Consider the following 23,719-nt stretch of genomic DNA (forward strand, 5'->3'; position numbering starts at 1 on the left):
AGGCACATGTAAAGATGTTCAACATCACCAATCATCAGGGAAATGCAAATCAAAACCACCATGAGATATCACTTCACACCTGTTAGAATGGCTGTTTATCAAAAAGACAAGGGATAGTAAGTGTTGGTAAGGATGTGGAGAAAAGGGAACCCTTGTGCACTATTGCTGGGAATCCAAATTGGTGCAGCCACAATGAAAAACACTATGGAGGTTCCTCAAAAAATTAAAAATAGAATTACCATATGATCCAGTAATTCCACTACTGAGTATTTATCCAAAGAAAACAAAACACTAACTTGAAAAGATATATGGACCCCATGTTCATTGTAGCATTATATAAATAGCCAAGATATGGAAACAACCTAACTGGCCATCCATGGACAAATAGATAAAGAAGATGTGGTATACAAATACAATGGAATACTAGTCAGCTATAAAAAATGAATGAAGTCTTGTCATTTACAACAACATTGATGGACCTTGAGAACATTATACTAAGGAAAATAAGCCAGAGAAAGACAAATACTGTATCATCTCACTTATATGTGAAATCTAAAAACAAAGAAATAAACAAACAAAACCAAGCTTGTAGAAACAGAACAGATTGGTGGTTGCCAGAGGCTATAGGCTGGGGTGGGCTTAATGAATGAAGGGGGGGCGTCTCAAGGTACAAACAAACTTCTAGTCATAACATAAATAAGTCTTGGAAATGTGATGTATGGTATGGTGACTATAGTTAATGATACTCTATTGCATATTTGAAAGTTACTAAGAGAGTAGATCTGGAAAGTCTTCATCACAGGAAAAAAAATTTTGTAACTATATATGGGGACAGATGTTATCTAGACTTATTGTGGTGATCATTTTGCAATATATACGAATATCCTATCATTATGTTGTACATCTGAAACTAATACAACGTTGTATGTCAATTATACCTCAATAAAAAAATAAAAAAATAATAATTTATAAACCTGGCTGGATTCCTCATATAGCTCCAGGGAGCCCAACCACCTCCCCCACCCACCAACTACTCCTCCATTTATTTGCTCTTTGTGGCTCTGATCAAGTAAGTTCACACTTTAAGTGTTCAGTTATTGAAGGATCTGTATTAGTAAAAATCAAAACAGGGGTCTGCTTAATCTATAAGGAAGGCTCAGCACTAATGTCTCAATTCCCTCTTCTGAGTTTAAACAAAATATATGGGCTTTTGGCATCCCCTATTTGGCTTGAATTGTCATTTGTGCATTTTTATGTTGTGTTTTCCTTTGTATTTGATGATGCTGCTCTGTGGATCTCCTCAATTCCTCTCCCTCCCCCCCTTCTCTTCTCCTTTCTTTGAGTGTGCCAGAAAAATTCTCCACAGGATCCTTTTCCTTTTAATCCAAATAGAAAATCAACATAATACTGCTCTGGATGTATTCCTTCAAAGGGGAAAAAAAAATAACCTGGGTTTTGTGGTCTCAAAATTCTGTCCTTTGATGAGAGATAAAGATAAGGTGGTCATATAAATGACACAGAGAAAATGAAAGGACATTTTGATCATGTTCAAGTGGTATTAAGCATGTTTATGAAGAAGTATTTTAAAGGTCAAAGACAGTTTTTAACTCCTTAAGACAGAATTTCTCAAAGATAACTCCTTCGGATCATTTCCATTTTAGCTCTCCGTTCATCACTGCAGGACCAAAGAACTTAGTGGTAGCAGCTCCTGGAAAAGGCTTTGAAGAAGAGGCCTAAGATACTGTGTAACTAATGCCACACAGAACAATGGGCTTAGAGGACAACCCTGAGAAGGGCTGGAGCCAAGGGGCACCGATATGGAGCTATCATGTGCCAGTGTAAAGTGTCTTGTAATATTTTTCTGGTCCTGGCAGTATTAATGAAAAATGCCCAGGTCGTTAGGGTGGAGAAGATTTTTAAAAGGTTTTAAGTATGTCACGTGGCTGTCAGGTGGTGACAGCATCATCAGAATCAGGATGGGGAAGAATCGTCCAGTTAAGTGCTTGATAGAGTTTGGTATCATATTCACAACTTTTGCCTTCTCCACATACTCCTTTTATGTACCTTACTGAGATTATTTGCTTAACAGTCTGTTAAAATTAACCCACTACAGAGGAAACATTTTTATTATTCAGTAAATAAAAATCCATTTGCCATACATAGAAGGTAACCACCAAAATGGGTGTGTGACAAAAACCTTTATTAAACTTTAGTTGAAGATTCTTGCCAAAGACTGCACCAAAGACCCACTCTGTCTGTTAAAAAGGGAGGTCAGTGAATTTAGAGAGGTGTTCAGGACAGACTGGCACCAAAATGAATCTCTCTCCTTGCCTTATTTAGAAGGAGATATAAGCAGAAAGAAAACTCTAAGAGAAAAAGCTTTCTCACTATATGGTTCAATGTTATTTAAAATTGTCTTTGTACCGCTACAATTTCAGCTAAAAATTACCTTAAATCCCCCCTCCAGGAATATAATTCCCACTTAGTTCAATTTCTTTATTTTAAAAGACACTGAAACCCAGAGAAGATAAGGGGTTGATTCAAGGTCCCGTAGTGAGTCCTTAGATAAGTTACCTATTTTATTTCTTTAAGAATAATTCTCCTGAGGGACTGAGGACCCCAGTTTCTCACTGGCTGTTGACTAGAGACCACCCTCAGCTCCAGGAGGCCACATGCAGGTCTCTGTCATGTGAGTTTTCCCAACATGGCTGCTTACTTCAGCCAGCCTGCAAGGAGAGTCTCTGGAGCAAGTCTATTAGCAAGAGGGAATCTTATATAACATAATGTAACCTCATCATGTGGGGGTGACATTGAATTCATCATATTCTGTTGAAGCAAGTCATAGGTTCTGCACACACTCAGTGGGAGGGAGTTGTATAGGGGGTAAACATCAGAAGGTGGGCAACATGGGGGGCGCCCTACAGCTTGTCCGCCACAGCATACAACAGGGTTCCTTATGCTATTCTACCTACTTATGTTTAGGTTTGAGATTTTTCATAATAAAAAGAATTTTTAGAAAAAAATCTTCCATACCTAAATGTTCTGTAGCAAATACATTTCAAGATGAGCTTAAAAAAAAAAAAAAAAGGAATTCTACTGAGTGAACCAGAGTGCATGAACTTTATAAAGGATTCTCATTGTACTTGTGACTGATAATTTACCCATCTATTTAGTCATTAAGCCAATAAACTTTTTTCCAAATTCTACTAAACACTGGCCTAAGCAGTAGGTGTACAATTAGACATACTTCTGTCCTCAAAAACGAAACAGTCTAGAGGGAGAGGTGGCTAAGTTAAGCTGACAGCTATAGTGCAGAGGGACAAGCACTGAGGCACAGCGAAACGGACTGTGCTCTGAAAAGGCACAGGAGGCCTCTGAAACTACTTTCTATTTATTTTTTATTTAAAGATTTATTTATTTATTTGAGAGAGAGAGTGTGCAAGTGGGGGGAGATGGAGAAGGAGACAAGCAGACTTACTGCTGAGCAGGGAGCCCCACGTGGGGCTTGATCCCAGGACCCTGAGATTATGACCCGAGCCGAAACCAAGAGTAGGATGCCCAACCGCCTGGGCCACCCAGGCGCCCCACTACCTTCTATTTAAAGACTAGCTTTCCTTAAAGGGTTTGACGTATTTTGCATTTCTTATTTATTATGACATGCCCTCTGAAAAGTGTCCGTATTATCCACTCTTCACTGAAGGAGTCGGGAGCCCTGATAATGAGCTTGGGGTAAGTTAAAGATGGCTGCACACTCTTTGCCATTCCTCCCATCTAGAGGTGGGCTCTTGACTCTGGGCTGGTGCTGGGCCTTGTTTGGACCAATAGTATGTGGCAGAAGTGATGCTATATGACTCAAACCTGGGCCTTAAGACATTGGCAATTTCTGCTTTTGTGTGCTTGGAACTCTCCTTCTTGGAATCCACCAGCCATGTAAGAGTCCAACTAGCCTGCCAGAGGACAGGCTGCACGGAGAGGGGCCTGAAGCTATGTTTGAGGTCTCAGCCCCAACCCCCACCATCTTGGGATGCTTTAAGCCACTAAATTTTGGGGTGGTGTGCTATTTAGCAATAAATAGCTGAGAATTAAGTTGTAGTTAAGCCATAAACAAATTTTAGCTTTCACTCATGATTTCCTCAACCAGAACTTAACACAGAGTGGTGTGGTCACTCATACCCATATCCTGTGTACATAAAACCAGAAGGGGGTGGGGTTGGTCAATGACTATGTCAGGCTGGGTAGTGTCCATTGAAGGTGGACCATTTCATAGAGTCTTTAAAATGGCTCCTTTGGATCCTTCCTACTACACTGGGAGACTGCAGCAAGCATCAGATACCAGACACCCACCTTCAGTTCCCAGTTCATTGGCAAACCCCCAATTGCTTGCTGAAAGCGAGTGAACTATGATTCTGAAGCTAAAGGGGAGGTGGGGGATGAGGAACCCATCAAGTGACTTGAATTAGCACGAGACACACAAAAGCTTTTTTGTCACCCAGTAGTGAGTCTGGGAGCACTTACCTGAAGACATTAGCAGGACAGCCTGAAGGAGAGCTACTTCAGTGTCATCCAAGTTGAAAGAAGACAGTGACATGCCCAGGTCAAAAATGGCGTCTGACACCACCCCAAGACCCCCATTCTTCAGCTGTCCCCGTGTCACTGCCATTTCCCCATTCAAGGTTAAAGTCTCACTTTCTGGGTCATAGCGCACTGCAGCGCGAAGGGACATGATCTCCATGCAGCAGCCTTTGAGGAGGATTATCTGGTCTTCACATGGCAGCTGAAAAAAACCAGCTCACATCAGCAAGAACAAGAGCACAGATATCAGTGAGGAATAACATGCAGTATCTTAATAGCAACAGGGACCACATCCTGCGATCAACATGGTCCTACACTCTTTGAGCCTATGGCTTTTCCCTTCCGACTTGGCTGCAGACTTTCAACAACCATTTTTCATACTCCAAGTTGGTCACCAATTTTAATGTCAGTACTTTGCCTTTCTTTTGTGATGGGTATAAATCTCCAACTGGGATTGCAATCCTGTGTGAGATTGCACTAATAATCCCTTACTCTGGGGGTTTGTATCGTAACACCAACTAATCACTGCTTGAGAACACGGTTTATGTTAAGCTTACCTACATTTCTCATAGTTCTACTAGTCAACAGTTGGCAACTCTGCTTCTATGTGTTTTTTGAAGCAAGTTTGCTCCTTGGGTCTCTCAAAAGGCACAGAAGGAGAAGGTTGCTTATAGAGGCATGTTGTCCCGAGGCCCAGAGATGTAAAAGCTTTGCCTAAGGTCACCCAGTGAGTTAGAGGCAGAGGTGAGACTAGAATTCAGACCTCCTGGCTCTTAGGGTTATGTTCTCAGTACCTCAGGCACCAGAATTACTCCGCACACTGGATTTCTCTGCCAGTACTGTAATCTTGTTTTAAATATATTTGGTTGCCTTGTTAATTAGGATTTGTGATAATGTGATAACATTTATAATAAACTTTAAAAAAAAGCAACTTTGTTAGCAAAATAACAAAAAATCAGAGTTTTACTTTCTGGTGGGAGAGAATGTTTAATTAAAAGCCATTATCAAAATAGTTGGAAAGGTCATTAGTTAATGGATATTTTTTAGCATTGGGCATCGTGCTAAGATTTATGTATGTCATCTGACTTAATCTTCACAGCAATACAGTGAAGTTAATATTCTAATTCCAATTTCATTTACAGAAGTGGAAATCCAGGCACTGAGAGGTTGAGTAACATGCTAAGGGGTCACATGAGGGTTTTGTGAGTAAGGCTAGGATTTGAAGCTACATCTTTCAGAATCCAATGCAAAGAGAAGAGAACACACTCTTTTTAAGTACTTAGGATATGACTAAGTTTCCATAAACAACGAATACATAAATTACACATAATTGTTATCTTGTCATGAAATCAGGTACAAATTCTTTTGGGGCAGTACTCTTGGCAACACTCGACTAGTTCAATTTTGGTTGTTATGTAAAACTGAAGGTAATATTACTGAATTACATTTAAAATGCTGGGTATTACATATTTTTCGCTAACTCAACCTAGCCACCTTACCATTTAATTTCAAATTACTTAGCTTTTTCTACAGAATAAAAGTCATTTCATATTTGGTTCTGGAATATATACATAGGAATTTTCTCCTTCCACTCATTAAAGAAAAAAATCCCTGTGATTTGCTTTTATTTAGGTTCTAATTTGTATTCCTTGACTATATCCTGGGATTTCTGGCCCAAGATCATCATAGGAAATAGGAAACCCTGAGCTTGGATAGATCTTCCACCAGTAAGATGGAGAATTGGCCCAAGTAGGTGGAGGCTGGCTTTAACGCCTATGGGGAACGGGGAAATATTTGGCCTCATCAGGGTCACCTGAGGGCTTGTTAAACACATTGCTGGTCCCGCCCTCTGAGTTTCTGCATTCTCCAGGTTCCCAGGGGATGCTCCTGCCTTTGTTTCAGGGACCCCACTCTTGAGAACCACTGGCATAGAATAGCAAAGAGAAATTACTGATCAGATCAAACCATTTATTTATTTTTGAATCTGTCACAAAGAATGCAAACTTGGGCAGGCTCTGGCTTGTAGCCAAGTCTGATTGTAGTTGAAGTAGAGGATTTCTTTTTAAAACTGTTTGTTGATTGGTTCAGATAGAAATAAAAGCTGAGTAAGTATTTGTCAAGGATCACCAACAGTTTAACAACTGGACCAGATGAGATTTGTTTCAACATGTGGGTAAATGATCTTGGTCACCTGCCGCAATACTTTCACTGTGAGACCGTTGCAAGAAGGGCCTGACAGGCCGAGGTGCAGGGACACTTCCACAGGCTCTTCTGTCTCCTCAGGAGAATATCATTCAGGTCGATTGGCAAAGAGTGCCCTGCACTCCCGAAGTGATTCTTAATGTGTGTTTTTTGGCAGTTCTGTCAGCAGTGATTTTAGATCCTGCAAAGCCCTGGGTTTTCCACCAGCCTTGCTGGGGGGGGTTGGCATGGGTCTTAGCAAAAAATTACTGTGAGTACAATTTGAACAACACATGCTCCCAAATGCCTCTGGCAGGAAAGCTCTGGCTCTCGAGACCACCTGGGATCTCCGGCCCACTCCAGAGGCAGCTCAGGTGCCTACACAGTTCGTTTCCCTCCTTGGGGTTCTAATGAGAGTGAGAAAGAGAGTGGGAAACATATGCATCTCTGCTGTAAAAGTAGCCCCCCCCCCTTTTTTTGTTATTTGGAGACTACACAAATCAGGGTTGAAAGAGAGATAGAATCGTGACTTCGAAGCAGGATTAAATTTCTGAGGGAAACACGAAGAGAGAAGCTGGCCATAGCCCATGCTTGAAAGTTCCATGTTGACCCTTCATCCTTGCCATGGCCATAAGTGCATGGTTTGTTCGTTACTGGTGGTAGAGATAGCTTCTTTTCTTTCTTCTTTAACTGAAATATCTCTCTGTGGTTGGTTTACATGAGCTTTATGTTTTCTAAGAAACATTTTTGATGGGTATTCAAAGGGGGAAGACATGACTGATAGGCTAGCTCGCGTTGTAGGGGTAGTGTCCTCAATAGAGTTTCTCTTCAGACACCAGGGATGGGGACAAGGGACACAGCTCAGAGACAGAGAGAGAGGACCAAGAAAGGTCCAGGAAGAAAAACTCAACCCAGTGAACGAAAGAGAAAGATGACACCCAGAGTCAGAGGAAACCAGCACCCTTGGCACAGCTGTGAGAGTGTGCACCCTTCTTGAGAGCAATTTGGCAACACATCTCAGAAGCCTTAAAAGGTGTATATACCTTGGTCCTTAAATTCTACTTTTATGATTTGCCCTTAAGAAATAGTGTTGTGAGCAGGGCATAGGCACCAGGATGCTCACTGTACGGTTTATATTAGTGAAAAATGGGAAATGAACTGAAGGTCTAGTCAAAGCAGTTAACCTAAATTATGCAGATTTATTCTTTAGAATAGTATGTGGTCACTAAAACTTATTTGTGAAAGAACCTTTAAATGATGTGTGTTCCACTGTTGAGGGTAAAAAGTCTGGTACAACAGGGTGCTGGTAATGTTTCTTTACCTCAGTGTTTATTACATGGGTGTGTGGAGTATGTGAAAATTCATTGAGCTGCACCTTTATGATATGTGCCTTTTACTCTTTAATAAAAAGTTTAAAAAGTAGTTTCATAAGCAGGATGTACATTATGGTATAAATTATATTAACATGTTTCATATTTCATGTAAGTGTGTGTACATGTATATATACATATATGTATACACACACATAATTGAAAAAGACTAAAATAGGCTCCAAAATGTCAGTAACTTATCTTTAGGTGGTGTTACCATGAATCAATATCTCGAATATGTTATCTTTAAAAATTTTTTTAAAGATTTTGTTTATTTGAGAGAGAGTGTGAGCGAGCATGAGCTGGGGGAGGGGCAGAGGGAGAGGGAGAAGCAGGCTCCTCACTGAGCAGGGAGCCCGATGTGGGGCTCTGATTCCAGGACCCTGGGATCATGAACTGAGCTGAAGGCAGACCCAACCAACTGAGCCACCCTTGAATATATTATTTTAAATAACCTTCCAAACTTTAATAAATGATAGTTAAAAAAGATAGTCAGAGACATGGGAAGCTCCACACCAAATACAGATATGTCAAAATTCCTTCTCCAGGACTCACCAGCTCCTCTGGGGGTGGGGTACGAGTAGCTCATACGAGTGGGGTACTGCAGGGCTGCCAGCCAGCACATCAGGTACCCTGGCCCCCACCACAGTGAAGTGGGGGACAAGAGCGAGGCACACTCTCTCAGCTAGGTCTGGGGGTCAGACACCTGCATCCTGAAGCCCACTGCTCTGTCCTTCTGGATATGGCTTTTGTGGAGGCTCAAAACAGACAATGAGAAGTGTCCCCAACAGTGTCTGGGGTCTCTCAGAATCCAACTGGGCTCCCATTATTGCAAACCCAAAGACACAAATGAGCTGGAAGCCAAGGTCCGATGGAATCATTCCAGGTGAGGAGAGGGCTTCTTTCTAGGTGAGGCTAGATTCGCTTCTCACTCGGGTGGCTGACATAGGAGGCTCACAGCAGCCTGTGGACCTGTGTATGTGATATCTTTCCGAGTTCCCTTAGAGGTGGGAGGAGCAGTAGATTGGCACCTGATGGCTTTTCAAAGGGCAAAATTCTCCACTTGATTCAAAAAAGGAAGGTTAGAGGCAGGATGGTAATGTAATAGATAAAACAGAAGCCTTAACAGCTGGAATTTATGGATAAACTTAGGCCCCAGGCACTATCCAAGCACTTGACATATATGATCCCATTTAAACCTTACAGTAGCTCTAAGAGGTAAATACTATTATGATTTCCATTTTAAAGATGAAATAACCAAGATTTGAAGACACCAAATAACTTATGTAGGATTCCTGCCCATCTGGCTGACTGCAGAGCCCATGCTTCCAGGCACCACATAGTAGGACTGCTGAGTTAGGAAAGAGGGATGAGGTGTCCCAAAGGGAAAGCCTATGAGCTCAGGTGGGTGAGCTCTTCAGGGTGCCATGAAGACGGGGCAAGAAAGTGTGACCTTGTAGGAAAAGAGAGGAGAGTTGCAGAGTTAAGATCCTTGCTCTGTGAGGGGGATCCTTATTTTTGAGGAGGAAACAACCACACAACTGTTTTGCTAGGATATGTAATGGAAAGCATATTGACTTAGACTCAAGCCATGGCCCCGTGTTTGGATAAATTAACTTAATCTCTTCGATCTTAGTTTTCCCCATCTATAAAATGGGCTTAATTAAAGCTATCCTGCAAATCTATTATAAGGATTGGATTTAATGTGGGCAGAGTTGAGCATGGTAACTGGGACACCGGAAGTGCCAAATGAACAGAAGTTATTGCTGTCATATTTCCCTACGCCTGGAGCCAGCGGATAGATAGGATCTTCAACCTCACGTGGACGAGCTAATGAATGACTGAATAGAGAAAGTAGGGGAATAAGAGTGAAACAGTGCGTTTTCATTTTGTACTGACATTGCTTTCATATGACAAAATCCCTACTAATTAATATTAAATTATAAATAATACTCCGTATTCCTGGAAATTGATGGAACTATAATGAAAAATAATGCAGAAGGAAAAACAGTGTCCTCACCTCACAAAACATAGGCAACTTTTTGGCAAAATCCACCACTCTGGTAATTGCTGGTGTGATGATTTTTGTAAAATGGCTAAAGGCTTCCAAGTCAACCTTTCCACCTTCTGGGGCATTTACTATTGGTGCTTGTCCAATATCTTCTGGCTAAGGAGGAGAAACAAGAAAGATTTAAATGCAGAACCTAAAGGGATCTTTATTTATCATCGTTCTCATGTGGCAGAAAATCTCTTCTGAATTGACACGCTATACAATTTCCGGTTTTCACTTGGCTCATTAACAAACTATGCAGTTTTCACGTAGTTTAGTTTTCTGAGCAAAGATACGTGTCTTGGCCATTGCTTTAATAGCCCCTGGTGATAGTGTTCCACAGAATTGTTGCTGCAGAATTAAAGAAAGGGAAAGCAAGTGAGAGAAAGAGGGAGGCAGAGAGAAACAACAGGAATTTGGGTCCTGCTTCCGAATGCACAAAGGATGCCAGGTGACATATGCGCTAGGGGCTCTGGGGTGGCATTTTCAGGGCCCTGCACTTTCTGGCATGTGTGGCCCGTGATGGAGGAGTGTGATGGGGACGCTCTGGTGGGGAGGGAGCAGAGGCAAACTGAAGACAAAGCACCAGCTGACAACCCCCTAACCACCCCCACCTCCCGGACTCCTGGGTGGGATATGTGTGACATTCCTCCAGAAAACTCCCGACTGTCTTTTTTTTTAAAGTTTTTATTTATTTATTTTATTATGTTCAATTAGTTGACATACAATACATCATCAGTTTTTGATGTAGTGTCCGACTGTCTTAATGTTAATGCTTTGCTAGAGGGAAGAACAACCTTAGCTTGACAATAGCAAGGCCTCCAGTATTCTGAGAGTCTTCTTCAGCATATAAAAGTCCTTTTGGACATCTCCCTTTTTCCTTACCTCTCCCAACTCCCAAGTGTATAATCAGCCATTCCTCACTACCCCAGTGCAGCAATTCTTTCTGCCCTTGGGTCCTGTCCCCGTGCTTTAATAAAATCACCTTTTTGCACCAAAGACTTCAGCTCTGGACCTCACCAACAGGACCTGAAGAGGTCTACTACATCATTGGCAAGTAGCACCCTATGGATTCATTCTTGCTTTTGACCCAGCTGCTGGGGCTCAAAGTTCCTGTCTGCCCTATAGATTCTAGTTGGAGGAGGTCTCGGAGGGCTGAAGGGGAAGACCTCTAGGTTGCCTGTAGGAACTGAGTTGTGTAAACTTGGCAAGCTTTCGGGCAGACAGTATTAATTACTAGTATTCAGTGTCCCCGAGGGCACTTCTCTGCCCTTGACTTGCCCAAGAACAAAAGCCATAGCCTTGCTACTCAAAGGGTGGTGTAGCAGCTTGGGTGTCATCTGGGGACTTGTTAGAAAGGCAGAATCTCAGCCCCTCCCCAGATCTAATGGTGCAGAACCAGCATTTTAGCAAGTCCCCCAGGTGCTTGTGCTCACGTTAGCCTCCCGGATGTCCATTGGTACTCTCCAGCTCCTTAGCTGAGGGCTCCAAGACCATCATGGTCTCTCACGTATCTCCTATCGTCACCTGTGTTACCTGCCAGGAACAATCCTCTCTGTTGCGCTTTCTTGTTGTTGTGATAATTATAACTACTATTTATCTGTGGCCTGCAGGTGAGCCAGCCCCTTTGAGGAAGCACATTATCTCAAGTAGTTCTCACACAATCCTGATTGGCAGATGAGCAAACAAAGGGCTCAAGGAGGTTAAGAATAATCCCCTGAGGCCGGGACTTGGATATTGGTCACCCAGCCTCTACACAGCAATCTGCCAGGAACCCCACATCTACCCCCTACTTCAAGGCTTTTACAACCTATACACTTTTTTTTTTTTAAAGATTTATTTGAGAGAGTGAGCACTCATGTGCAGCCCCGACATGGGGCTCAATCCCACAACCCTGGGATCGTGACCTGAGCCAAAATGAAGAGTCAGATGTTTAACCGACTGAGCTACCCAGGTGCCCCACAACCTGTACACTTTTGACACCAGGGGGCAGAATTCTACTCCTATTATTTCCCTTAACGGCCTCTCCCACTGCCTTGCTGGAAGTTGTGAAGGTGATCAAAGGGATCAGAGATTCAGGCCTGTCCCATGGCCTAGAGCACAGTGAATCGACCAGAACTGCACACCCAGGGTTGGGAGATGCAGGATGGTAGGCAGAGATGGGTGGGAGGATCTGGCACCGAGAACTAGTCAAGCAAAGCTGAATCCCTCACTTGCAGAGTTGTGAGGGCGCTGCTTTTTTTTTTTTTTTAAAGATTTTATTTATTTATTTGAGAGAGAGAATGAGAGACAGCACAAGAGGGAAGAGGGTCAGAGGGAGAAGCAGACCCCCCCCCGAGCAGGGAGCCGATGCGGGACTCGATCCCGGGACTCCAGGATCATGATCTGAGCCAAAGGCAGTCGCTTAACCAACTGAGCCACCCAGGCGCCCGAGGGCGCTGCTTTTGACAAGACTGTGGCCTCCCTACAGCCATGGTCCTCAAACTTGCATCAGAATCACCTGATGGGTGCCCATGTCCAGAGCTTCTGATGCAGTAGGTCAGGCACAGAGCCTGGGAATCTGCACTTCCCAGGGCATGCTGAGGCTGCTGGTCTGGGATGACACTTTGAGAACCACTGGCCTGGCAGTAACCACATCCAGCTCAGAGTAATCCAGTTACCATTTTCTTCCCACACCTCCCCAATTATTGCTCACGTCTAATTTTTAGCACAAAGAAAAGCACAGGATGATTCTTTTACTGACTTGTTACTAGGGCACTGGGGTCAATAGGAGCAGCCCAGGCCCTCTCCAAAGGCGTGGTAGGAGCTGTGGTTACAGCCTAGGGGAGGATTTTAATATATATTACATAACAAACTGGCAGCATTGACCTTTTTTGGGTTATCCAGTAGGTTCTTCTGTTTTTTATTTTATTTTATTTCATTGTTTGCTTTGTGGGCAGCAAGTGAATGGGAAAGGAACCTAGTCTGTCATGTTACCATAGTCAGTGACGATGTTTTGGGGCAACTGTTGGCATGGGAAGCCCGTGGGAGGCTACTGCTCTGCTGGCTTTCTGGATGCAGACAGAATTGACGGAATAATCACACATACAATTTCCTTCTCTCTTTTCTCTCTCGCTGACTGTCTTTCTCACACAGCCTGAGTGGAGGGAAAAGGCACATCAGGTCCTCCTTTGGGCACTGCTGCTCCTGGCATTCTTCACCTCCTTGCTGGTCTTTATAATTCCTCCCACCCCAGAAATGAGGCTTATCTCACCTGCCTTGCTTATTTTACAACTCTGTTATGAAAATCGACTGATAAAAGGAACATGGTCATACAATAAAAAAGAAAAGAAGTTTTACTCACACACACACACAGGGTGAGCTTTTTTAGAAATAAAAAAATAACAATATTTTAATGTTTTTATAGTTTGGCCAAATGTCTTGTCATTGAACAATGATAGATCTAAACTGATTGTATTGAATGGTAATCAGTGTCCTTTGAAATGTCGCTAAGTTAATACCGATTTTAAAAATTTCCATTTAATCTGTGGGCTCGTGGAGCATTTGAATCGCACATCTAAGGGTTTGAAAAAAGGAGGGGAATTATACAAGGAAATATGGTAATTTTAATTAAAATTAAACTTCCAAATGTAACCACCTCACAAGATTTTCTGTTGAAAAATAAGTATCAGGGTAGAAAAAAAAATGTACTTTTAAGGTTTTGGGTATTTAATGGAAAATACAATTGCTAGAAGTAAAATCATATACAAAGTAAAAGCTTTTTATTATATCAAGCTTTATTCCCATAATGCATCTTGGATACCAGAAAAAAACAGATAGATAGATAGATGATAGATAGAGTCTATGAATTGACCTGAGTTAACACATGAGGTATGAGAAATTAAGGTTGAGCACTGCAACCTTGTCTGTGACTTCCCTAAGGATTTTTCACATCATTTGCTGCAATATTTGGAAGATGATAGAAATAAGAGTACAAATAGTTGGCATCAGGTGAATCTATTAGATACATAAGTACAGCTAGTAGCCTTGTAATACACAACATGAGATACATTTGCTCTCACACAACACACATACACCCACCCACCCACACACACACACGTGAGCATGCACTGAGATCAAGCTCAGGTACTGATGATAAGTCACCAGGGTAGACTGTGGACAAAGCCTGGTTTTTGCCTCTGGCTCAAACTGCCTTAGCTTTCTCACTGGGGTGCTTCCAGTTCTCATTCTGACTTTCTTCTTCCTTGGCTGCCCTAATGGGCCTCCTGAGCCAGCTCAGCCTACCTCTTCATGTCTCCTCCCCAACTTGCTTTGCACTTTTGCAGTTTGGAGCTGCCTTTTCTCCGGACTTCTGCTTTCTCTCAAGTCTCTGCTTCCATCTTATCTTTGCCAATTCCAAATCCTACCCCAATCAAGTTCTGTTTTCTCCTTGAAGTCTTCCCAGATGACCTGTGTGAAATGATGCCTATCTCATTGGAACACAGATGGTGGCCCACGTACATCACTCATATGGCATTTAGGCATTTATTACTATCATTTTTTATTGCAGTTATGTAGGTACATAGTAAGATATGAACTTCTTGGGTGGGGGGCATAAACTTTAAGTTTCGTTGTCTACTGTGTGGAAAACATTGGGCTAAAAGGTGGAGGACAGAATGCTTGTTGGTTGGTTGAGTGAATAAATGTATGTTTATACATGTTCAACCAATATTTATTGAGCAACCACTATGGGGCCAGGCCTGGTTCTAGATGCTGAGGTTACATCAATGAACAATGTACCCTCAAGGAATTTTCACTGTATTGAGGGAAGACAGACAAAAAATAAAAAGAATACTCTCACAGAAGAATTTCTATTTGTGATTAGACTGAGGTGACATGATAGTATGTGGGGGTCAGAAAGAGGGTGGGCAGCCTAAGATTCTTTGAGAAGTGATGTGTGAGCTTTAACTGGAAGAATGTCAAGAAGGCAGCCCTCCAGAGAACCAGAGGAAGAGCATTTAAGGCAAAGGGAAAAGCCAGTGCCAAGTGCTGAGAAAGGAGTTGTTGGGTTGCTAAGCGGAATAGGGATGTGGGGAGCCAGAGGAAGAGATGGGCCAGCAGCACTAGCTGGGCAGGACATGAAGTGGTCTGGACCATGGGGCGGCAGTAGAGATGGAGAGAAGTGGAAGAACTCAAACCTTTCTTGGGAGCCGGACCCAGGGCTTTCTGACTGACTGGATGTGGGATGCAGGACAATAAAGAATCCAGGATGTCTCCTTGGGGGCAGTGGAGGGGGTAGGGGGGCACAAAGGGAGAGATTCAGGGGTGTGTGCGGGGGTGGGCTTCTACTAGCTCAGTCGTGTCACTAGCTGCTGATACGCAAATGGAGACTAGGTGCCTTTCTGCTTTGACTGTTCATTAGTATTATTCAAGGTGAGTAGCAGATGCTGCCCGTTGGCCTTTTTGTAGCGGCTGGCTCAGAGCTGAGGGCTTCTTGGCTTGGACCTGCAGCTCTCTGGCACATGCAGAGTGGGATGGGGCCAGACAGGACTCTGCCCTTCCTTTGTGAGATCATAGGGTATCTTCTTGCACCTTTGTAAGGGGGGGCAGGAAAGCCCAGACCAATGGTGGTTAAAGGTCCCTGGGCTTTGGCATCTTACTACAGGCTCTCCCTTTTCCTGGGATGAGCAGGGATGGACGTGAGGATGGGGGTTGTAGGGATAATGCACATAGGAACCACTTGCGTGGTTGTTAATGATGTGCTGAGCACTTATGTCTACAACTTTTATACCTTGTTGTGTAAAGTCATCCGAGCCTTAGAGAGGCGAAGGAACTTGCCCAAAGTCACATAACTAAAAAGCAACAACAACAACAACAAATATATATATATGTAAAAAAAATAAAAAGCAACAGAGACAAGCATTGAACTCAGGCTGTCTGATTGAATCTCCATGCACATGACTATACGACCCTGCCTTCTGATGCAGTTATAATTTTGGACGATAGAAGTCTTCCTGACTTGATTGCTTTTGCCTTATGACCAAATCACCCATCCTGCCTGGCCCTTCTGCTTATGCCCCTTTTCTGAGGCTTTCCCAACAGAGCATAGGTGAAATCAGACAGCAGCTCTGCCGGGGAAAAGTAGGGCAGGCCAGCCCTGGTTCTGATGGTCACATTTTATACTTGCATGGAAAATCCATCCAAAGCTGTACCTTTGCATGTGAACGAAGGGAGAAGAATAAAAACACCATGTCAATAGACAGTATTGTTGCTGCTATGGGGTTTACTCCAAGCCGAGTGTCTTCCGGCCCCTGGGAGGGATAGAAGTGAATTACCCGTGGTGGAGACACGGCTTCTCTTGTTTGGCTCAGATGGCCCTTGTTCTCTTCTCTGTGCACTTCTCTGTTTCATCATTGCTGTCACCACACCCGAAGGGTGGTTACATTGGGCACTTCTGTGCCATCAGGAATTTGGGCGGATTGGAGAAAACTAGAAAATTATTATTTAAATGCTTTTGGAAGTAGTTTTAAAGAGTGGCTTTGGAATTATTATGAAAATCTACATGGCTTTTTAAAAAGTTTATTTGCCAATGACTCTCATTTCTACAGACACAAATATAGATTTGAAACCCAGGTCAAACCACCAGTCTCTATTTCTGACTTGAGTCCTGGTGTTAGGGTGAAAAATGATGAAGAATCTTCTTTTGGGGGAGTAAGTTATTTTCCTGTTCCAGATAGATGAATACTTCCAGTTTCTATGACAACATATAATTTTTAGTCCCTTCTGATATATTACTATACTATTATTATTATATTTTTAAAGATTTTTATTTATTTATTTGAGAAAGAGAGCGAGAGATCCAGAAGAGAGCATGAGCAGAGGGGAGGGGCAGAGAGGAGCGGCAGAGGGAGAGGGAGAAGCAGGCTCCCCGCTGAGCAGGGAGCCCAACATGGGACTCAATCCCAGGACCCTGGGATTATGACCTGAGCCGAAGGCAGACGCTTAACCAAAGGCAGACGCTTAACCGACTGAGCCACCCAGGTGCCCCTATTACTATACTATTATTAACATAATAGGTCTCTTCAAATTCTTTTTCAGAAGAAGATGGGCCATCATCACATACAAATAAATGAAATAATATGTGTAGCAGTGTTATAAGCCAAATAGAGGCAGCCACACGGGAGACACAAATCCTAATGTGTAGAAGCCTATTCAGACATGGATATCATTTAGCAAAGCTGCCTTTGATGAAGGATTCTTAATGTCCTTGCAGGAATAATTCACCACTCAGTGAAATTTTTATCCTGAGCATACATACGCAATTGGAGTGACCCTTCTGCAAGGGGGATGTGTAAATATGTAAACTGGCTGAGACAGAGGGCTTAACTGTACTGTCTCTGAGGATGGGCCAGTGGAACTGTACATTCTGTTTCACAAATATTTATTGAGTTCTGTTCTGGTTATCTACGCTGTGTAACAAACTACCCTAAAACTTAGTGGCTTAAAACAACAGATTTTTACTGTTGCTTAGAGTTGATGGGCTCAGCTGGGTGGTTCTCATTGGGGTCCCTCATACAGTTGTCCTCAAATGGCAGCAGAAGCTGGTGTCATCTGTAGGCTTCTTTACCCACATTTCTGATGTCTGGTCTGGCACCAGATTCAGCCTTAAAAGTCAGTCTGCTAAAAATCTGTTGCTCAAAGTAATCACACACCCAGCCCATGTTCTGTGAGAGAGAGAGGAATAGACTTCACCTCTCCATGGGAGAGAATGAGCTGTATCTACAGGGAAGAAAGGATCTCAAGGCAGCCATCTTTGACAAGAGCTACCACAAGTTTCAACCACACATGTGATCGACAATGAAGTGACAATACTGAATGGAACATGGTCCTTCCATTGAGGAGATGCTGGGGTGATCCCAGTCATAGAAGGGGATTGGCTGATAGAAATGAAGCTCATTGTAGACACAGATGGGACTGTGACCCCAGCACCACTCTTAAGAAAAAATGGCCTGGAGAAGCAGTTCTTTGTATTTGGACCAAGAGGAACAATTTCTTGAAGAGATCAAGGATCTACAAAATATACATTTCACATTGGCTCCACTGAGGAGGGGAGACAGGTGGATAAAACAGTTGCTCTGTAAATGTCAGCTTCCCAAAGAAAACTCTAGTTCCTGGATAACCTCATGGTCCTGACAAAAAAACTAATGGCAAATCAACCTGTGCTATACATTCTTTGGTTCTTTCTGTAGATGATCAGACTGATGAAAAGCATTAGGAGCCTTTGAGCTAAAGGTGCAGACCTGGTTTTAATCATTAGCAACAGTGTCATCTTTGCTAAAGAGACTACAAGGCATAAAGAGATCTGACTGGATTTTACCATATAGAATTTGTTTCTTAGCTTTCAGACACAGCTCATGTCACCTCCCCAGGGAGACCTTTCTGACCACCCTGTCAGAGAAGGGAAGTCTCTCTCCACTTCCAATTGTCTATCACTCTGTCCCATCATGATGTTTGTTTTCCTCACTGCACATACCACCACCTGTATTCATCTTGTTTGTTTAATCCTTACTGTTTTTCTCCCTCCACCAGAATAGAGCTGACTTATTCACTTCCTAGCATACAGTAGCTGCTCAATAAATGTTTTTTTTTTTTTTTTTGAACAAAAGAACAAAGCTTTAGAGTCTGGAAGGAAGCACCCCCGTGACCACTGAAATGGTTTTAGTTAGACTAGTATTCATTCTCTTTTTGGAGTAGAGAAAACTGAAGTGTAAAGTTCCTTAAAAGTCCAGATGTGCCCCAAATCTTCCACTTTATTTGAAATTCAGCTCGGTCACTACTCTGAAATCAGGCCTGGAAGTGGAAAGGTCAGTTTCTGAGATGGTCAAACACCAGCTGGTGGTGGCGGGGTGGGGTAGTCCATCTGGACTTCTAAGCTTGGCTGCCACTTTCTAGTAGTGTGAACTTGGGTGAACTAAATAAGGCCTTTGGTTTGGTTTGCATATCTGTAAAATGGGGATAGTAATTCCAGCCTAACCCAAAGCATTGTGAGGTCCAAAGGAGAAATGAATGGGAAGGACTTTCACAGTTGTTAGTTTTTATAAAAACATCAAACATTGAACTTCCAAGGGCCCACAAAAGCCTGTTTTCTCTATATATCCCCACCCCCAAACACCCTCCCTACTCCCCATTCCCCTAGTCTTCCTGGACTCAAGTTCATTTATTTTAAGCTAAACATTTTGACTTCTATTGACATAAAAATACATTTGAGATATGGGCTACTTCATCCTAGGGATTGTTCTAAAGGGGACATCTTGGGGTGAGTTTAGAGGACTAACTATATAAATGGGCATCTGGGAGAAGAAATGGGTGTAAAAGGGGAAAGCTGACAGATAAAGAATGTTACTGATCAGTTGATTTAAGGCTGGCCTTATTAACAGCAAAAGCAAACAGATTATGTGGCCTAAAAACTACTTAAAATTTAGTGACTCACAAGCAACAGTTGAGAGGAATGACCTTTGTTCTTAGACAGCCCTGGATTCAAATCCTGACTCTGCAAGTCACTTGACTTCTTGGGAATGCAGTTTCCCTATCAGTAAAATGGGGACAGTCACACCAGCATCCCACCAGGGTGATGAGGACTGAGTGAGCTGAAGGAGAAAATGTGGAGCATGTAGCTGATATTTAGCTGTGCCGGGGAGCCTCACCAGGAATTTTCGTTTCTGCTTCCAGTGGCTGCCTTGGGCATTGGTGGCCACATGGGCTTCAGTGACAGTTTTGATGAGCTCCCACTCCTCGTCTGTGGGCTCTGGCTTGTGCCCGATGGATTTCTGCAGCTCTTCCCGCCGTCTCTTCTCCCGGTTCTCCTCAATCAGCTTCCTCTTTGCCAGCCTCTTGCTGTCATCCAGTACCACTGGGAGAAGAGGAAAGATGAGACAAAACACGCGGACACTCGCAGACATGTGGCGGACTGCACTTACACCCCGGACCACCCACGCGCAGATGGCTGAGCACGTCCTGCAGGGTGGGCCACACTGGGGTATTTTCTCCCCTCGGCAGCAAACTGCCATTGACTAGCTATGGTCCGATATGAGACCTAGTGCCAAACTCCCAATGTCTGGTCAGCTTTTCAAAACAAAACTCTGGGCGAAGCTGGACAATGGGCGTCCCAACCCCACAGAAGGTGACTCTAAAGAAGAAGGAAGCAGAGGGAGGTAAAATCTGTCCTACCCATGGATTCCCAGATGAGTCTGTACTCAGTCAATATGAGACTATAGCCAATCATCTGGATTCACTCTTAGGATCTCTGTTCCTCCTCTCTTGCCCTCAAATGGCTCTTAGTAAAACGAACTTCAAATTAAAGTTCTGGAGTGGTAAACAGGAGGCTAATGATCTCTTCCTCAGATAAAAAGGACCCCAACTCTTTATTAGTTCCCTCAATTGTTCATTGGAATGAGGCTCGGTCTATCTCAGGCTGCCCAGGTACTTACTTTGCTCTAGTCTATACCTGGTCTACCCTCAATGGTGGTTAAAGAGCCCAGGCTTTGGAATCTAGAAAGAGCTGGGTTTGAATCCTGACACTACCACATTCTAGCTGTGTGACCTCTGGCAAGTTGCTTAGGCTCTTTGAGCTTTCATATCTTCCTGTATAAAACGAGATTGACAATCCCACCTCACAGGGTATTCAATGTGCTAACGTACTACAAGTGGTCAGTACATAGAGCCATGACTTTTACCACTTATGCAAAAGGGACATAAGAAGAGCAGATAACAAGAAACCTCTACTTCTGGGTTATTTTCCAAAACAAAACCATTTTACCAGACTCTTAGTAACCATCAATGGAATGGAAAGCCTCAGGTTTTATGCTACTGAGTCATAGTATTTTAGAACTGGAAAGAACCTTCGGTATTATCTAGCCCAACTCCCTCCTTTCACAGAGGAGGAAGTTGATCCAGAGAGATCATGACTTGCCTAAAAGTCACACAGCAAGTTCATGGCAGAGCCAAGGCAAGACCCAGGACTCCTGATTCCAGTTCTACAACATCATTGTCCTAGGGCCATTTCTTGATGAAGGTGTGACCTGGTAGGAAAAGAAAAAAAGCAAACATAGCAGGAGGAAGAGAACCAAAAGTACTCAGCTAATCCACAAACAGAATAATGAAACCCCAGGTCATCCAGGTTGGATTGGATCATCCAAATCCCGTGAATGATGGCAAATGTGGGAAATGTGAGTGAGCCCTGTTAGGTCACTTTGGTTCCCTTATTAAAGGGGGGATGAGGAGTGGACTCTACTCATAGCCCCGTTTCCCAAATGCTTCCTCTATGCCAGGGATTGTGGCATTTGACATGCATTATCTAACTTAATCCTGAAAACAACTTGCAAGATAGGCGATGATTTACCAAAGGGAAGCCCAAGGTTAGGTCTGATGGTCACACAGCTAGTAAGTGGCAGATACGGGACTCCAACAGTTTTTCTGATTATAAAGCCTGAGCTCTTATAATACCTTGCAGGGTGCATTCAAAATTAATTTCCACCCAGGCCAGATTAACGCTGAGCTTTTTTAACTTTATAAACATTCCTATTTTTAACTTCTCAATCAAACAATGAAATGGACACAATAGTAACAGTCCCTTATGGTGACACATCTAAATATTCGGTTCTAGTCAATCATTTTCACATATCCTTATCAGGCATATTGTTGGCAATGGCTAAAAGTCTTTAAAAGATGAAGACAACACACTCAGCCAGAAGTGGGGATTAACCCAGGATTTCCAGCCTAAAGCCCTCAAACAACCCTCCTCCTTTTTAAAGATTCCCCATTCTGTCTACTTTATTGGGCAAAGCAGGACATTTCACAGACTTTTTTTGTTGTTGTTCTAGCTCAGAGTACCCTGTTTCTCACATAAATGTGAGCTGTGATTATTTCCTCTTTCCTGAGGAAAATCCTCATTGCATTCTTTCCTTTCCTTTTTTGTTCTTCTTCTTTTTAAACTAAAAGTTGGAAATTTTCATTGAGATGCAAAACACTTATGCCAATAGAAACCATTAAGCCTGATGCCTGGCAAAACGGAGGTCACACATTCTGAATGACACAATTCTTACTTTATTATTAGATTAATTAAAGTGACTGGTGTAAATCCCTTGCACGGTGCGGGAAGAAGAGACTCCAGTGGCTAATCTCACCACCATATGCTGTGGCACTTTGAAAACTGGGTAGGAGGACTGGAGCTTAGAATGTTTTTATGGGCTAAAAATATAACAAACAACCAACGGCAGGATGACTCATGCAATAGCACTCGACTTCACCTTCTTCAAAAATTACTGAACACGATGTTTTCTGCCAGTGCCCCATCTCCAAAAATGTCCACAAAATAAATTCCTGTCTCTGCTTTTGAAAAATATCAGGACTAGTCCATGAGGCTCTCACCACACGAATGTCGTACATAAAACTATGCCTCATCAAGGGGACTGGACATGACCGCTCATTTGTAATCTGCTGTGAACAGAGTATTGCTAACAGTCCTGCAAATGTGATAGGGATAATTTAATCACTCCCCCTCACGTGTAGTCTGGATACTTTGAGAGTTAGAAGTTGATAGGGAAGGGGTAGGATGGAAACCACCCAGCAGTAGCTGGGAGTGAGGGGTCTGTGGGAGTGCTAAGGATCTTCTCTCTATCCACATGGGTTCCTGCTTTCTTTTCTGCCTGGTTGATCTCCTTAAATCAAATCTTTCCCCAATGAACACTCCTTGAATATGAAACAAAGGAAGAAGATTACTTACAATCTGTTGCCATGCCAACATAGATGCATTTTTTAAAGCGACATTCCTGGCACTGATTTCTCGTAACTTTGTCTATGACACATTTTCCTTCATATTTACAGGAATAGGATGGATGGAGATTTTTCTGAATGGTTCTTCTAAAGAAACCCTACATGGGAAAGAAAGACCCAAGACAGCAGTTTCATATTTTCTAGAAATAAATGACTCCAGAATTTTGTGTCCATATAACTGTGATGGATTGTTTTGGACCTTACCTGGGTATGGACCTGTAGCTCCTACCTATTCACATATAGGGCAATTAGCCCAAACTGAATCTAAAGAATTCTAAATCGGAGCTGAAGGAAATGTCTAGGCCTACACACAGAGTCAGTATCTTTTTGGCATTTAGTAAGGAAAAGAGGTTAGTGGGAAAATCTAGTGTTCATTTTTATTTTTTCTAAACACTGAGTAATATAAATAAATTACGTTATTTCATTTCATAGAGTGCCATAATTGTGTTGTTAAGTTAAGCTGTGAAGAACCTTGCTACACTTTGTACTGGAGAATAAAGGAGCTGGATACTTGTGATACTCTATTAATTAATAATTCAATTATTTAGTAATTAAACAGCCTTTAGAGATTTAGTTTAGTTCTTGTTTTTAACTCTTGAAATGCCCATGGCCAGCTCAGATAACCCTTGAAACAACAGTACTTGGGGAGTAGAAAATTCAAGACTCTCCACCCAATTTTTCTCAGTGCTCACTGCATTGGGGTTTTTCCTTTCATAGTACTCTTCCTCTCCAGTGT

General features: G+C 42.7%; 1 protein-coding gene across 1 annotated transcript in view; it reads right to left on the reverse strand.

The window, feature by feature from the left end:
• Nucleotides 1-23,719, reverse strand: part of THRB (thyroid hormone receptor beta) — a 208,373-nt gene that overhangs the window by 3,246 nt on the left and 181,408 nt on the right. Inside the window, exons 5-8 of the mRNA XM_021678718.2 lie at nucleotides 22,934-23,081; nucleotides 19,857-20,062; nucleotides 10,144-10,290; nucleotides 4,516-4,774 (exon numbers count right to left, since the gene is read on the reverse strand). Coding sequence (XP_021534393.2) covers nucleotides 4,516-4,774; nucleotides 10,144-10,290; nucleotides 19,857-20,062; nucleotides 22,934-23,081 — 760 coding nt within the window. The remainder of the gene's footprint in view (nucleotides 1-4,515; nucleotides 4,775-10,143; nucleotides 10,291-19,856; nucleotides 20,063-22,933; nucleotides 23,082-23,719) is intronic.

This window comes from Neomonachus schauinslandi, chromosome 1 (assembly GCF_002201575.2).
Source record: "Neomonachus schauinslandi chromosome 1, ASM220157v2, whole genome shotgun sequence".
NCBI lineage: Eukaryota > Metazoa > Chordata > Mammalia > Carnivora > Phocidae > Neomonachus > Neomonachus schauinslandi.